At 46.8% G+C, this 17,974-nt stretch overlaps 1 protein-coding gene across 1 annotated transcript; it reads right to left on the bottom strand.

Annotated features, from left to right (window-relative positions):
• Positions 1–2,959: 2,959 nt before the first annotated feature.
• Positions 2,960–17,500, bottom strand: LOC129862960 (uncharacterized). The gene is made up of 2 exons (XM_055935060.1): positions 17,229–17,500; positions 2,960–4,967 (listed from the first exon to the last, which is right to left on the bottom strand). Exons 1-2 carry the CDS (start codon positions 17,498–17,500, stop codon positions 2,960–2,962), a joined length of 2,280 nt encoding a protein of 759 aa, XP_055791035.1.
• Positions 17,501–17,974: the final 474 nt, after the last annotated feature.

The following is a 17,974-nucleotide window of genomic DNA, read 5'->3' as shown; positions in this document are numbered from 1 at the left end:
GCACGCGTCTACTGTGAACTCTGAGGCTGCACCTGCTTTAAGTTACAGTTTTATCAGTGGCCAAGTAGGCTCCTGTGGCTATTTGATCATAATGTAAGCCTACCAGAGTGGCCTACCACTAAAAACGATGGAGGAAATGCATCCCACAATATTTTACATGGAAATAGCTGTTCTATCATTCAGCCTACAGTAGTGGCCAATGTGTGGTGTTCAATGTAGGCCTACTTTTGAAAAAAACATGCAGGTCTTGATATGAATCTGTTTATCCACTTGTCCTTTAGACAAGGTGACTGAATGTTGTGTTTGATGGAAGAAACCACTTTACAAAATAAAATGTATTATTCCCATACTATTATTACAGAGAATTAGACAAATTATGCTACCCTCTGCTTATTGGCTATTTAACTTGTTCAATCCTGTCCCAAAATACAACCCTGCCCCTTTAAGACAAGAAAAGCTCTTTACCTGACTCTCTTTTCAAAGATGTCTATAAATGTACACGTTTTGTGCTCTTGTAGGAAGCAATCACTTCCCTATTGCTGACTACAAACAATCTATAACTTGGCTAGTAACTCACTGACTAGCAAAGGATATCAACACAATGTGCACACTTGGCTACATGCAGCTTTCACTTCGATTTCAAAACAAGCATCTACTCACGACCGCTCATGCTGTAAACACAGTCCAGTTCAACGTAAATGGCATAGATCCATATATGGCAATGGTCTATTTGCATATAGGACTAGTGTAGCTCTGATTGTTTATGCCGCACTGGTCTGTGTAGAGTACAGGCTGAGTTTCTGCCTACAAAATCTTTTGCATAGTTGGTTTTGTTTCGGTATGTTTCCTTGAAAGTGGCTAATATTGCGTTGATTTGATCATAATTGCCACAGTAAAGGGAAACGTTGATAGTGTTAACAGGGAAAACTCTAGAACGGTGGTCACCAACCTTTTTTAAGTCAAGATCACTTACTGAATCAAAACGAAAGCTGAAATTTACCGCTCAGATTTTTTTTTACATGAGTTAAAGTAAGCCCATGCAACATTAACCAATTAAAAACAGTACTGCAGCAATGAGGTTTGTGCAGTAAGCTATAGGTCCAATACATTATCACCTCATATTGGCTTTGCTTAAATTCCCTTGCCAATGCATTGCTGTTCAGTCATTTAAAACGTTTGAGGTAGGCTAAATGATCACATCGGTAATAGACCCGTTGTTGTATTACTTGTGAGGCACAGCGGAGTGAGCATACATTTATATAATTAGGTTTTTATTTTACTGGGCTGATGGTGCCTGCATCTGATGGTCAGTATAAGCGAAAGGAAAGAGAAGCAGACTGAGGGTCTGCCTCTCAACATCCCTCCGCTCTCCCTTTCCTCCAGTGACACTGACAAAAATGGGACACCATCTTCCAGCTGATGGCGAAACTCGGGTCACAATGCATTATTTCTGCCTCATGCACAAATTCATGTTGTTGCTCCTATGAACAGAGAAACTGAAATAGTCTGTCGATACGCTTTCCTACTCATTCATTACTGCTGCTGTGCTAGTTGTAGCGCTGAGTGGAAATAGGAAGAACGCGCCTTTTAAGGCTTATTAAAATGTTGAATACAAAGTGCGGACAGTGCTGAATAAGAACTTAAGCATTAACTCATAAAAACAGTAGCTCTGCCTGGTTGAACTCATAACAATTGCATCACGGCCTGGTATGGGAACTCTCTGCATCATCTGACCGTAGGGCGCTACAGAGGGTAGTGCGTATGGTCCAGTACATCAATGGGGCCAAACTTCCTGCCATCCAGGACCTATATACTAGGCGGTGTCAGAGGAAGGCCCCAAAAATTGTCAAAGAATCCAGTCACCCAAGTCATAGACTGTTCTCTCTGCTACTCCACGGCAAGCGGTACCGAAGTCTAGGACCAAAAGACTCCTTAACAGCTTCTACCGGCAAGCCATAAGACTGCTGAACAATTATCAAATGGCCACAAGGCTTTATCGTTGGGGTTTTTACAGAAATGTTTGCCGATCGACAGGTAAGGCCTTGTAGATCGACCGGTTGGTGACCACTGCTCTAGAAAGTTGAGTGCAGTTCAATCTCGTGCTTCTCTTGGTGGGCACTCAGTTTAGAGGTTACATTAGTGGCAACTAACATATTAGCCAAAATCAATGTATCTTTTTGGGAATACGTCACAACGTCTTCTAAACTGCTCTGGTGACAAACACACTTTTTACCTTGTCTCCATTCATCCACATGGCTGCTGGCTGCACTTTGCTACCAGTATAGCCCAACCGGCTAGCAGATGGCGCTATTATTCCTTTTACATCATTTGTCATCTGCATCCAATTGGAATGTGCCCAGCTGGCTATAAACTATGAAATCACACTGTTACACCATAGAGTTCTAGATTAAAATGAGCATGGTCAAACACCTACCTGCTTTCCCATAGAAGCACATACGCCCATCGAAACAGCAGTTTATGGCCTCACATTTGGCACCAGTGATGTCAGGAAGTCCACATTGCACCCTGTCGTTGCCCTCAACATCACAGGTCTGCTTTGGGCCTTGGTGTATCGGGCCAGTGGGTAACCTAGGCGCCTGAGGTGGTTGGGCAGGCTTCTGATGAAGGAGTTGGGCAGGAGTCTGAGGACGGGGTTGGGCGGAAGTCTGAAGACGGTGTTGGGCGGGAGTCTGAAGATGGGGTTGGGCGGGCCTCTGAGGAAGGAGCTGTGCGGGCCTCTGAGGAAGGGGCTGGGCGGTCCTCTGAGGAAGGGGCTGGGCGGGCAACTGAGGAAGGGCTTGGGTGGGCCACTGAGGAAGGGGTTGGGCTGGCCAGTGAGGAAGGGGTTGGGCATGCCACAGAGGAAGGGGTTGGGCAGGCCACTGAGGAAGGGGTTGGGTGGGCCACTGAGGAGGGGGTTGGGCAGGCCTCTGATAAACGGGTTGGGCATGCCACTGAGTCAGGGGTTGGGCTGACCTCTCGGGAAGGGGTTGTGCAGGCCACTGAGGAGGGGGTTGGGCGGGCCTCTGAGAAAGGGGTTGGGTGGGCCTCTGAGGAAGGGGTTGGGCGGGCCTCTGAGGAAGGGGTTGGGCGGGCCTCTGAAGAATGGGTTGGTCAGGCTTCTGAGAAAGGGGTTGGGTGGGCCTCTGAGGAAGGGGTTGGGCAGGCCTCTGGGGAAGGGGTTGGACATGCCACTGAGGAAGGGGTTGGGCAGGCTTCTGAGGAAGCAGTTGGTCTGGCTTCTGAGAAAGGGGTTGGGCAGGCCTCTGGGGAAGGGTTTGGACATGCCACTGAGTAAGGGGTTGGGCTGGCCTCTGGGGAAGGTGTTGGGCGGGCCTCTGAGGAAGGGGTTGGACAGGCAACTGAGGAAGGGTTTGGACAGGCCTCTGAGGTAGGGGTTGGGCAGGCCACTGAGAAAGGGGTTTGGCAGGCCACTGAGTAAGGAGTTGGCCAGGCATCTGAGGAAGGGGTTGGGTAGTCCGCTGAGGAATGGGTTGGGCAGGCATCTGAGGAAGGGGTTGGGCAGTCCGCTGAGGAAGGGGTTGGGCAGGCCACAGATGAAGGGGTTGGGCAGGCCTCTGAGGAAGGGGTTGGGCAGGCGTCTGAGGAAGGGGTTGGGTAGTCCGCTGAGGAAGGGGTTGGGTAGTCCGCTGAGGAAGGGGTTGGGTAGGCCTCTGAGGAAGGGGTTGGGTAGGCCACGGAGGAAGGGGTTGGGTAAGCATCTGAGGAAGGGGTTGGGTAGTCCGCTGAGGAAGGGGTTGGGTAGTCCACCGAGGAAGGGGTTGGGCAGGCATCTGAGGAAGGGGTTGGGCAGGCATCTGAGGAAGGGGTTGGGTAGTCCACCGAGGAAGGTGTTGGATAGGCCTCTGAGGAAGGGGTTGGGTAGGCCATGGAGGAAGGGGTTGGGTAGGCCTCTGAGGAAGGGGTTGGTCAGGCATCTGAGGAAGGGTTTGGGCAGGCCTCTGAGGAAGGGGTTGGGCAGGCCACTGAGGAAGGGGTTGGGTAGGCCACTGAGGAAGGGTTTGGGCAGGCCTCTGAGGAAGGGGTTGGGCAGGCTTCTGAGGAAGGGGTTGGGTAGGCCTCTGAGGAAGGGGTTGGGTAGGCCATGGAGGAAGGGGTTGGGTAGGCCACTGAGGAAGGGTTTGGGCAGGCCTCTGAGGAAGGGGTTGGTCAGGCATCTGAGGAAGGGTTTGGACAGGCCTCTGAGGAAGGGGTTGGGCAGGCTTCTGAGGAAGGGGTTGGGTAGGCCACTGAGGAAGGGGTTGGGCAGGCCACTGAGGAAGGGGTTGGGCAGGCTTCTGAGGAAGGGGTTGGGTAGGCCACGGAGGAATGGGTTGAGCAGGCCGCTGTGGAAGGGGTTGTGTAGGCCTCTGAGGAAGGGGTTGGGTAGTCCGCTGAGGAAGGGTTTGGGCAGGCCACTGAGGAAGGGGTTGGGCAGGCTTCTGAGGAAGGGGTTGGGTAGGCCACGGAGGAATGGGTTGGGCAGGCCACAGAGGAAGGGGTTGGGTAGGCCTATGAGGAAGGGGTTGGGTAGTCCTCTGAGGAAGGGGTTGGGCAGGCCATGGAGGAAGTGGTTGGGTGGGCCTCTGAGGAAGGGGTTGGGCAGGCCACTGAGGAAGGTGTTGGGCAGGCCACTGAGGAAGGTGTTGGGTAGGACGCTGAGGAAGGGGTTGGGTAGGCCTCTGAGGAAGGGGTTGGGTAGAGCTCTGAGGAAGCGGTTTGGTAGGGCTCTGAGGAAGGGGTTGGGTAGGCCTCTGAGGAAGGGGTTGGGTAGGCCTCTGAGGAAGGGGTTGGGTAGGCCTCTGAGGAAGGGGTTTGGCAGGCCACTGAGGAAGGGGTTGGATAGTCCACTGAGGAAGAGGTTGGGCAGGCTTCTGAAGAAGGGGTTGGACAGGCGTCTGAGGAAGGAGTTGAGCAGGCTCCTGAGGAAGCGGTTGGGAAGGCCACGTCGGTAGTGTTTTCTGTCCCTTCACAGATTGAGCGTCACACAGACCGATAAGCATGGCCACTGCCATGAAGCAAACTGGACTCCACCTCATCGCGATGGCTTCACGACAAGAAGTGATCGTCAATATTCACTGGATGCTCTGAGGAGGATGAAGGAGTTGTGGCCACTTTTATAATGGATGGAGCGTTATTTACTTATTGGAAACCTGCCCCCTCCTTATTTGACTGTTCCTTTTATGAGGAGTCAAGGTTTTAGCCAATCGAATTCCCTGGATAATGGTCCTTTAGTAGCACAGTATTCAAAACAGTTGTGTAACATTTGCTAACATCCAACATTTTGGTCATGGCCTTGAGAAAGGTCTTCGTGACCGACACATATCATGTCATTGGAGGTTTTGCCGTTCTGTCAGTATCTTAGTGTGTGGTAGTTCATCCAACAACAAAAATAATGGTCAGATACAATTCAAAAGTGTAAGCTGCAAGGATAGAATCCTGCATGGCCCCTTTTTTACTCTAGAACTGTGGCTAATGGCCCTTTAGTAGCAACTTATTCAAAATAGTTGTGTAACTGCTTTATGTTTTGCTAATGACTATTTAATGTAATCCAAAAAGTGATGGTTCCCATTTAAATGCAGTACCTTCAGAAAGTATTCATACCCCTATATATATGTTTTTCTCACTCCTCTACAGATACTACCCCATAATGACAGTGAAAACATGTTTTTAGAAATGTTTGCAAATTTATTGAAAATGAAATACAGAAATATTACATTTACGTAAGTATTCACACCCCTGCGTTAATGCATGCTAGAATAACCTTTGGCAGCGACTACAGATGTAAGTCTTTCTAGGTAAGTCTCTATGAGCTTTGCATACATGGATTATTTTCCCATTATTATTTTCAACATTCTTCAAGCTCTGTATTTGATCATTGCTAGACAACCATTTTCAGGTCTTGCCAGAGATTTTCAAGCACATTTACTGTAAGTCAAAACTGTAACTCGGCCACTCAGGAACATTCACTGTCTTCTTGGTAAACAAGGCCAGTGTAGATTTGGCCTTGTGTTTTATGGTAATTGTCTTGCTGAAAGGTAAATTTATCTCCCAGTGTCTGGTGGAAAGCAATCTGTACCAGATTTTCTTCTAGGATTTTGCCTGTACTTAGCTCCATTCCGTTTCCTTTTTTATCCTGAAAACCTCACCAGTTCTTCACAAGCATACCCATAATATGATGCAGATACCACCATGCTTGAAAATATGCAGAGTGGTACTTAGTAATGTGTTATATTGGATTTTCCCCAAACATGACACTTTCTATTCAGGACAAAAAGTGAACTGCTTTGCCAAATGTTTTGCAGTGTTACACTGAACAAAAATATGAATGCAACATGTAAAGTGTTGGTCCCATGTTTCATGAGCTGAAATAAAAGATCTCAGAAATGTTCCATACACACAAAAACAAATATTTCTGTTAGTGAGTATTTCTCCTTTGCCAAGCTAATCCATCCACCTGAGAGGTGTGGCATATCAAGAAGCTGATTTAACAGCATGACCATTACACAGGTGCATCAGCGTGCTCGTCGTCCTCACCAGGGTCTTAACATGACTGCAGTTGGCAAATGCTCACCTTAGATGGCCACTGGCACGCTTGAGAAGTGTTCTCTTTAAGGATAAATCACAGTTTCAACTGTACCGGGCAGGCATTGTGTACTGGGTATGGCATTGTGTGAGCGAGCGGTTGGCTGGGTTATGGTATGGGCAGGCATAAGCTACGGACAACGAAAACAATTGCATTTTATTGATGACAATTTGACTGCACAGATATACTGTGACAAGTCCCAGAGGTTCATTGTTGTGCCATTCCTCCGCCGCCATCAACTCATATTTCAGCATGATAATTCCAACCCCATGTCGCAAGGAACTGTAGACAATTCCTGGAATCTGAAAATGAAAAAATCTTCCATGGTCTGCATACTCACTATACTTGTCACCCTTTGAGCATGTTAGTAATGCTCTGGATCAAGGTGTACGACAGCATGTTCCAGTTCCCGCCAATATCCAGCAACTTTGCACAGCCATTAAAGAGGAGTGGGAAAACATCCCAAAGGCCACAATCAACAGCCTGATCAACTCTATGCGAAGGAGGTGTGTCGTGCTGCATGATGTAAGTGGTGGTCACACCAGATACCGACTAGTTTTCTGATCCACACCCCTACCTTTTTTTAAGGTATCTGTGACTAACAGATGCATATCTGTATTCCCAGTCATGTGAAATCCATAGATTAGGGCCGAATGAAATTATTTCAGTTGACAGATTTTCTTATATGAACTGTAACTCAGTAAAATCTTTGAAATTGATGCATGTAATGTTTTATATTTTTGTTCAGTGTACTTTAGTGCCTTGTTACAAACAGGACGCATGTTTTGGAATATTTTGATTCTTTACAGGCTTCCTTCTTTTCAATCTCTCAATTAGGTTAGCATTTTGATGTAACTACAATGTTGTTGATTCATCCTCAGTTTTTTCCTATCACAGCCATTAAAGTCTGTAACTGTTTTAACGTCACCATTGGCCTCATGGTGAAATCCCTGAGCGGTTTCTTTCTTCTCTGGCCACTGAGTTAGGAAGGACACCTGTATATTTGTAGTGAGTGGGTGTATTGATAAACCATCTGAAATGTAATTAATAACTTCACCGTGATCAAAGGGATATCCAATGTCTGCTTTAAAAATGTCACGCCCTGAACATAGTAAGCTGTTTTTTCTCTGTGTTATTTGGGGCGTGATGGTGACTTGGGTGGGTTATCCCAATCAGAGGCAGCTGTTTATCGTTGTCTCTGATTGGGGATCATAATTAGGCAGCCATTTCCCTTTTGTGTTTGTGGGATCTTGTCTATGTTTAGTTTCCTGTCTGCGCTATTTGTATAGCTTCACGTTTCGTTCGTTGATTTTGTTGTTTTTGATTCAGTGTATCATTCATTAAAAGAGAATGTACGCATACCACGCTGCGCCTTGGCCTCACTCATACAACGATCGTGACAAAAAAATATATATATCTACCAATAGGCGCCCCTCTTTGCGAGTCATTGGAAAACCTCCTGGTCTATATGGTTGAATCTCTGTTTGATATTCAATGCTTGAGTGAGGGACCTTACAGATACAGTGCCTTCAGAAAGTATTCAGAGTTCTTGACTTTTTCCACATTTTGATGTTACAGCTTTATTCTAAAATAGATTACATAAAAGAAATCATCAGCAATCTACACACAATACCCCATAATGACCAAGTGAAAACAGGATATTAGAAATGTTCGCAAATGTATAAAAAATAAATAAAAAACATTACTTACAGAAATACCTTATTTACATACAGTACCAGTCAAAAGTTTGGACACACCTACTCATTCAAGGGTTTTTCTTTATTTTTACTATTTTCTACACTGTAGAATAATAGTGAAGACATCAAAACTATGAAATAACACATATGGAATCATGCAGTAGCCAATAAATTGTCAAACAAATCAAAATATATTTTAGATTCTTCAAAGTAGACACCCTTTGCCTTGATGACAGCTTTGGACACTCTTGGCATTCTCTCAACCAGCTGACTGAATCGAGCATAGAAGTAATTTAGCTCGTCTGGTAGGTTCGTGTCACTGGGCAGCTCGCGGCTGTGCTTCCCTTGTAGTCTGTAATAGTTTGCAAGCCCTGCCACATCCGACAAGCATCGGAGCCGGTGTAGTACGATTTAATCTTAGTCCTGTATTGATGCTTTGCCTGTTTGATGGTTTGTCAGAGGGCATAGAGGGATTTCTTATAAGCTCCCGGGTTAGAGTCCTGCTCCTTGAAAGTGGCAGCTCTACCCTTTAGCTCAGTGCAGATTTTGCTTGTAATCCATGGTTTCTGGTTGGGGTATGTACGTACAGTCACTGTGGGGACGACGTCATCGATGCACTTATTGATCAATCAATCAATCAAATGTATTTATAAAGCCCTTCGTATATCAGCTGATGTCACAAAGTGCTGTAAAGAAACACAGCCTAAATCCACAAACAGCAAGCAATGCAGTTGTAGAAGCACGGTGGCTAGGAAAAACTCCCTAGAAGGGCCGGAACCTAGGAAGAAACCTAGAGGAACCAGGCTATGAGGGGTGGACAGTTCTCTTCTGGCTGTGCCGGGTGGAGATTATAACAGAACATGGCCAAGGTGTTCAAATGTTCATCGATCACCAGCAGGGTCAAATAATAATAATCACAGTGGTTGTAGAGGGTGCAACAGGTCAGGACCTCAGGAGTAAATGTCAGTTGGCTTTTCATAGCCAATCATTCAGAGTATCTCTACTGCTCCTGCTGTCTCTAGAGAGTTGAAAACAGCAGGTCTGGAATAGGTAGCACGTCCAGTGAACAGGTCAGGGTTCCATAGCCGCAGGCAGAACAGTTGAAACTGGAGCAGCAGCACGGCCAGGTGGACTGGGGAAAGCAAGGAGTCATCAGGCCAGGTAGTCCTGAAGCATGGTCCTAGGGCTCAGGTCCTCCTAGAGAGAGAAAGAAAGAGAGAAATAGAGAAAATGAGAGAGAGAATTAGAGAGAGCATACTTGAATTCACACAGGACACCGGATAAGACAGGAGAAATACTCCAGATATAACAGACTGACCCTAGCCCCCCGACACATAAACTATTGTAGCATAAATATTGATGAAGCCAGTGACTGATGTTGTGTACTCCTCAATTCCATTGAGTCCAACTCCATTCCACTGGTCATTGTTCAAAGATGGCGCCGACCGAGATGGCCGCCTCGCTTCGCGTTCCTTGGAAAATATGCAGTATTTTGTTTTTTTATGTGTTATTTCTTACATCGGTACCCCAGGTAATCTTAGGTTTCATTACATACAGTCGGGAGGAACTACTGAATATACGATTAACGTCAACTCACCATCGTTATAACCAGGAATATGACTTTCCCGAAACGGATCCAGTGTTTTGCCTTCCACCCAATACAATGGATCTGATCCCAGCCGGGGACCCTATGCGACGCCGTAAAAGGGGCAAACGTAGCGGTCTCTTGGTCAGGCTTCGGAGACGGGCACATCGCGCTCCACTCCCTAGCATACTACTCGCCAATGTCCAGTCTCTTGACAATAAGGTTGATGAAATCCGAGCACGGGTAGCATTCCAGAGAGACATCAGGGATTGCAACGTGCTCTGCTTCACGGAAACATGGCTAACTCAAGAGACGCTAACGGAGTCGGTGCAGCCAGCTGGTTTCTTCATGCATCGCGCCGACAGAAACAAACATCTTTCTGGTAAGAAGAGGGGCGGGGGGGTATGCCTTATGATTAACGAGACGTGGTGTGATCATCATAACAACACACAGGAACTCAAGTCATTCTGTTCACCTGATCTAGAACTCCTCACAATCAAATGTCGACCGCATTATCTACCAAGGGAATTCTCTTCGATCATAATCACAGCCGTATATATTCCCCCCCAAGCAGACACATCGATGGCCCAGAACGAACTTTATCTGACTCTTTGTAAACTGGAAACCACACACCCTGAGGCTGCATTCATCGTAGCTGGGGATTTTAACAAGGCTAATCTAAAAACAAAACTCCCTAAATTCTATCAGCATATTGATTGTGCTACCAGGGCTGGAAAAACCCTAGATCATTGTTATACTAATTTCCGCGACGCATATAAGGCCCTCCCCCGCCCCCCTTTCGGAAAAGCTGACCACGACTCCATTTTGTTGATTCCAGCCTACAAACAGAAACTAAAACAACAAGCTCCCGCGCTCAGGTCTGTTCAACGCTGGTCCGACCAATCTGATTCCACGCTTCAAGACTGCTTCGATCACGCGGATTGGAATATGTTCCGCATTGCGTCCAACAACAATATTGACGAATATGCTGATTCGGTGAGCGAGTTCATTAGGAAGTGCATTGACGATGTCGTACCCACAGCAACGATTAAAACATTCCCAAACCAGAAACCGTGGATTGACGGCAGCATTCGCGTGAAACTGAAAGCGCGAACCACTGCTTTTAACCAGGGCAAGGTGACCGGAAGCATGACCGAATACAAACAGTGTAGCTATTCTCTCCGCAAGGCAATCAAACAGGCTAAGTCCCAGTACAGAGAAAAAATCGAGTCGCAATTCAACAGCTCAGACACAAGAGGTATGTGGCAGGGTCTACAGTCAATCACGGATTACAAAAAGAAAACCAGCCCCGTCGCAGACCAGGATGTCTTGCTCCCAGACAGGCTAAACAACTTTTTTGCCCGCTTTGAGGACAATACAGTGCCACTGACACGGCCCCCTACCAAAACTTTCGGGCTCTCCTTCACTGCAGCCGAGGTGAGTAAAACATTTAAACGTGTTAACCCTCGCAAGGCTGCAGGCCCAGACGGCATTCCCAGCCGCGTCCTCAGAGCATGCGCAGACCAGCTGGCTGGTGTGTTTACGGACATATTCAATCAATCCTTATCCCAGTCTGCTGTTCCCACATGCTTCAAGAGGGCCACCATTGTTCCTGTTCCCAAGAAAGCTAAGGTAACTGAGCTAAACGACTACCGCCCCGTAGCACTCACTTCCGTCATCATGAAGTGCTTTGAGAGACTAGTCAAGGACCATATCACCTCCACCCTACCGGACACCCTAGACCCACTCCAATTTGCTTACCGACCCAATAGGTCCACAGACGACGCAATCGCAACCACACTGCACACTGCCCTAACCCATCTGGACAAGAGGAATACCCATGTGAGAATGCTGTTCATCGATTACAGCTCAGCATTTAACACCATAGTACCCTCCAAACTCGTCATCAAGCTCGAGACCCTGGGTCTCGACCCCGCCCTGTGCAACTGGGTCCTGGACTTCCTGACGGGCCGCCCCCAGGTGGTGAGGGTAGGTAACAACATCTCCACCCCGCTGATCCTCAACACTGGGGCCCCACAAGGGTGCGTTCTGAGCCCTCTCCTGTACTTCCTGTTCACCCACGACTGCGTGGCCATGCACGCCTCCAACTCAATCATCAAGTTTGCGGATGACACTACAGTGGTAGGCTTGATTACCAACAACGACGAGACGGCCTACAGGGAGGAGGTGAGGGCCCTCGGAGTGTGGTGTCAGGAAAATAACCTCACACTCAACGTCAACAAAACAAAGGAGATGATTGTGGACTTCAGGAAACAGCAGAGGGAGCACCCCCCTATCCACATCGACGGGTCAGTAGTGGAGAAGGTGAAAAGTTTTAAGTTCCTCGGTGTACACATCACGGACAAACTGAATTGGTCCACCCACACAGACAGCGTCGTGAAGACGGCGCAGCAGCGCCTCTTCAACCTCAGGAGGCTGAAGAAATTCGGCTTGTCACCAAAAGCACTCACAAACTTCTACAGATGCACATTTGAGAGCATCCTGTCGGGCTGTATCACCGCCTGGTACGGCAACTGCTCCGCCCACAACCATAAGGCTCTCCAGAGGGTAGTGAGGTCTGCAGAACGCATCACCGGGGGCAAACTACCTGCCCTCCAGGACACCTACACCACCCGATGTCACAGGAAGGCCATAAAGATCATCAAGGACAACAACCACCCAAGCCACTGCCTGTTCACCCCGCTATCATCCAGAAGGCGAGGTCAGTACAGGTGCATCAAAGCAGGGACCGAGAGACTGAAAAACAGCTTCTATCTCAAGGCCATCAGACTGTTAAACAGCCACCACTAACATTTAGCGGCCGCTGCCAACATACTGACTCAACTCCAGCCACCTTAAAAATGGGAATTGATGGAAATTATGTAAAAATGTACCACTAGCCACTTTAAACAATGCCACTTAATATAATGTTTACATACCCTACATTACCCATCTCATATGTATATACTGTACTCTACATCATCTACTGCATCTTGCCATCTTTATGTAATACATGTACCACTAGCCACTTTAAACTATGCCACTTTATGTTTGCATACCCTACAGTACTCATCTCATATGTATATACCGTACTCTATACCATCTACTGCATCTTGCCTATGCCGTTCTGTACCACCACTCATTCATATATCTTTATGTACATATTCTTTATCCCTTTACACTTGTGTGTGTATAAGGTAGTAGTTGTGGAATTGTTAGGTTAGATTACTTGTTGGTTATTACTGCATTGTCGGAACTAGAAGCACAAGCATTTCGCTACACTCGCATTAACATCTGCTAACCATGTGTATGTGACTAATAAAATTTGATTTGATCTGATTTGATTTGGAAGAAGCCCGGAAAATATTCCAGTCTGTGCTAGCAAAACAGTCCTGTAGCTTAGCATCTGCTTCATGTGACCACTTCTTTATTGACCGAGTCACTCGTGCTTCCTGCTTTAGTTTTTGCGTGTAAGCAGAAATCAGGACAATACAATTATGGTCAGATTTGCCAAATGGAGGGCAAGGGAGAGCTTTGTACCGTCTCTGTGTGTGGAGTAAAGGTGGTCTAGAGTTTTTTTCCTATGATTGCACATTTAACATGCTGGTAGAAATGAGGTAAAACAAATTTGTTTCCTTGCATTAAAGTCCCCGGCCACTAGGAGCGCCGCCTCACGATGAGCGTTTTCCTGTTTGCTTATGGCCTTATATAGCTCTTTGAGGGAGGTTTTATTGCCAGCATCGGTTTGTGGTGGTAAATAGACAGCTACAAAAAATATGGATGAAAACTCTCTTGGTAAATAGTGTGGTCTACAGCTTATCATGAGATACTCTACCTCAGGCGAGCAGATTTTGTGCACCAGCTGTTGTTTACAAACATACACAGACCGCCACTCCTTGTCTTACGATGCTGATGCAGCTTAAACCCTGCCAGCTGTATGTTATTCATGTCATCGTTCAGCCACGACTCAGTGAAACATAAGATATTACATTCTGTAATGTCCCGTTGGTAGGGTTTTTGTGATCGTAGCTTGTCTATTTTGTTATCCAATGATTGTACGTTGGCTAATAGGACTGATGGTAAAGGCAGATTACCCACTCGTTGTCGAATCCTTACAAGGCACCCCGACCTACATCCCTATATCTCCATCTCTTTCTCCTGCCAATGATGGGGATGTGGGCCTTGTCGGGTGTCTGAAGTAAATCCTTCACGTCTGACTCGTTAAAGAAAAACATCTTCTTCCAGTACGAGGTGAGTAATCGCTGTCCTGATATCTAGAAGCTATTTTCGGTCATACGAGACGGTGGCAGAAACATTATGTACAAAATAAGTTACAAATAACGCTAAAAAACACACACAATAGCACGATTGGTTAGGAGACCATAAAACGGCAGCCATATCCTCTGGAGATATTGGAAGGAAAGGGTTATTCTGTGTAGGCCAATGACAAAGAAATCTCAATTTAATTCATTTTAAATTAAGGCTGTAACTCAACAAAATGTGGAAAAAGTGAAGGGGCATGAATACTTTCTGAAGGCACTGGACTGGATATAAATATCTGTTTGGCCTCTTGAGTGGCACAGTGGTCTAAGGCACTGCATCGCATTGCTAGCTGTTCCACTAGAGATTCTGGGTTCAGGCTCTGTCGCAGCCGGCTGTGACCGGGAGACCCATGGGGCAGCGCACAATTGGCGCAGTGTCGTCCGGGTTAGGGGAGGGTTTGGCCGGCAGGGGGATGTCCTTGTCTCATCGCGCACCAGCGACTCCTGTGGCGGGCCGTGCGCAGTGCACTATGAAATAACACATATGGAATAATTTAGTAACCAAAAAAGTGTTAAACATATCAAAATATATTTTATATTTGAGATTGTTCAAATAGCCACCCTTTGCCTTGATGACAGCTTTGCACACTCTTGGCATTCTCTCAACCAGCTTCACCTGGAATACTTTTCTAAGAGTCTTGAAGGAGTTCCCTCATATGCTGAGCATTTGTTGGCTGCTGTTCCTTCACTCTGCGGTCCGACTCATCCCAAACCATCTCAATTTGGTTCAGGTCGAAGGATTGTGGAGGCCAGGTCATCTGGTGCAGCACTCCATCACTCTCCTTCTTGGTAGAATAGCCCTTACACAGCCTGGAGGTGTGTAAGTCCCACTAAGCGCAAACCAGGTGGGATGGCATATCGCTGCAGAATGCTGTGGTAGCCATGCTGGTTAAGTGTGCCTTGAATTCCAAATAAATCACTGACAGTGTCACTAGCAAAGCACCACCACACTATCGCACCTCCTCCTCCATGCTTCACGGTGGGAATCACACATGTGGAAATCATCCGTTCACCTACTCTGCGTCTCACAAAGACATGGCGATTGGAACCAAAAACATTACATTTGGAACAATCAGAACAAAGGACATATTTCAACCGTTCTAATGTCCATTGCTCGTGTTTCTTGGCCAAAGCAAGTCTGTTATTATTATTGGTGTTCTTTAGTAGTGGTTTCTTTGCAGCAATTCGCCCATGAAGCCCTGATTCATTCAGTCTCATCTGAACAGTTGATGTTGAGATGTCTGTTACTTGAACTCTGTGAAACATTTATTTGGGCTGCAATTTCTGAGGTTGGTAACTATAATGAACTTATCTTCTGCAGCAGAGGTAACTCTGGGTCTTCCTTTCCAGTGGCGGTCCTGATGAGAGCCAGTTTCATCATAGCACTTGATGGTTTATGTGACTGCACTTGAAGAAAAATTCAAAGTTCTTGAAATTTTCTGGATTGAATGACATTTCCCTTTGCTTATTTGAGCTGTTCTTGCCATAATATGGACTTGGTCTTTTACCAAATAGAACTATCTTATGTATACCACCGCTACCTTGTCACAACACAACTGATTGGCTCAAATACATTAACCCTTGTGTTGTCTTAAGGGTAAAAAATGACCCGCCACTATGTTTAACAGCAGAGAAAACCCCCTAAATTATATTTTCAACTTGAAATTTGATGACTTTTCCTAGAGTGACCCCAACATTAGAAAAAGTGAAACATCGCCTTTGTTCATATTTCCATGAAAGCACTACATCACCAGGGTACAAAGATTGTCTTTGGGTCCTTTTTGAAATAACATCATTTACACACCACAAAAACCACAAAGACACTGATTGAACTCAGCCAGCAGCTCCTGAAGAGGAAGATCCCCATGATTTGCACAGTTAGAAATAACAAGCATGAGCTCTCCCCTGCACTCCTCGCAACAAGGGGAAGAGAGGCCTTCTCATTAAAGTTTGCCTTCACCCCCACCACCACTCTAGTTTCTTACCTCCCAAAGAGGAACAAGAATGTGGTCCTCCTGAGCACACTGCACAAAACGGCTGAGATCAGTGATCATGAGGACAGGAAGCCAGCCATCATCCTGGACTACAACCACAACAAAGGATGCGTGGACAACCTTTACAAGGTGATTGGAACTTACAGCTGCAGGAGGATGACTGCCTGCTGGCCCCTGGTCATCTTCCTTAACATCATTGATGTGTCTTCATTCAATGCCTTCATGATATGGAACAAGATCAACCCTACCTGGATGTCTGCTAAGCGGAACAAGAGGAGGGTGTTCCTGCAGCAGCTGGGAAAGGCACTTGGAACGCCACACATTCAAAGAAGGGAGCACCTCCCCCGTACAGCAGCCTCTGCAGCACTTGTGAAAGCTGTTCAGGGGGCTGAATCTTGTCCTCATCCACTTGATGCTGCAGCTGGGGCAGGCAAGTGGAGGAGATGCTAATTCTGCCCCCCAAAGAAGGACTGTAAAACAAATGCTATGTGCTGCACGTGAGAAATACTTCTGCAAAGTCCATGCACACACACTTGCATACTGTCCTACATGTGCTAATTAGAGTTGATTGATTTATGTTCTTCATGTTTTTGTTTTGTATCTATTTTATTTTATTCTTATTTATTGTTGTTGTTTATAGACCTTGTGGGTGGGGGCAATGGTTAAAAACTAGTAAACAATGTGCATGAGTCTGGAGGGGTTCATGGGGGAGAGGTGAGGAAGGTTTTGATGCCCTGTTCTCCGGGAGAGAAGCTGCCTGGAAACAAATACAGCTCCAGCAGGGCGCCCGCAGTGTGGCCGACTATGCGGTGGATTTCTGCACTTTGGCAGCGGGGAGAGTGTGGAACCAGGAAGCACAGTTCGACATGTTCCTCCACGGCATCTCCACGGCATCTCAGAGGAGGTTAAGGACGAGCTTCCTGCTCGGGAGTTACCCACGGATCTTGACTCCCTCATCGCTTTGACCATTTGCATCGATGGGCAATTGCGGGAATGCCGGGTGGAGAGGGTATTCGATTTCGCTCGCACGTCCAGGGATTCCACCTCGCCTCCGAGTCAGCCCGGAAGTTCCCAACGGTCCCATTGTCGAGAGCACCCGAGGTTTCCCGACCTTCCTCGAGAGTCATCGAAGAGTCATCGAAGGCCGAGGCACTGTTTACCGAGCCTATGCAACTGGGCAGAGCTGGGTTGTCGCCAGTGGAACGGCAATACAGGATCAACACCAGGAGCTGTCTGTAAGGCGGGACTGTAATGCGAGAGGTGTAATGCGAGAGGTGCTGGGTCCCCACTAGAGACATCCTGGACCCAGCCCTCATCGCTGACAACCAGGTATGTGCCCGGGGGGGGGGGGGGGGGGGGTCACACCCTGATCTGTTTCACCTGTCTTTGTGATTTCCCCCCCCCCCCCTCCAGGTGTCACCCATCTTCCCCATTATCCCCTGTGTATTTATACCTGTGTTCGTCTTTTGCCAGCATTTCTTTCTCAGCTTCTGCTTTTCCCAGTCTCTCTTTTTCATGTCAAATCTTTATGTAATACATGTACCACTAGCCACTTTAAACTATGCCACTTTATGTTTGCATACCCTACAGTACTCATCTCATATGTATATACCGTACTCTATACCATCTACTGCATCTTGCCTATGCCGTTCTGTACCACCACTCATTCATATATCTTTATGTACATATTCTTTATCCCTTTACACTTGTGTGTGTATAAGGTAGTAGTTGTGGAATTGTTAGGTTAGATTACTTGTTGGTTATTACTGCATTGTCGGAACTAGAAGCAC

Source organism: Salvelinus fontinalis, chromosome 9 (genome assembly GCF_029448725.1).
Source record: "Salvelinus fontinalis isolate EN_2023a chromosome 9, ASM2944872v1, whole genome shotgun sequence".
Taxonomy (NCBI): Eukaryota; Metazoa; Chordata; class Actinopteri; order Salmoniformes; family Salmonidae; genus Salvelinus; species Salvelinus fontinalis.
Note: the sequence above shows the minus strand (reverse complement) of the source record. Positions and strands in the feature narration are given on the sequence as shown.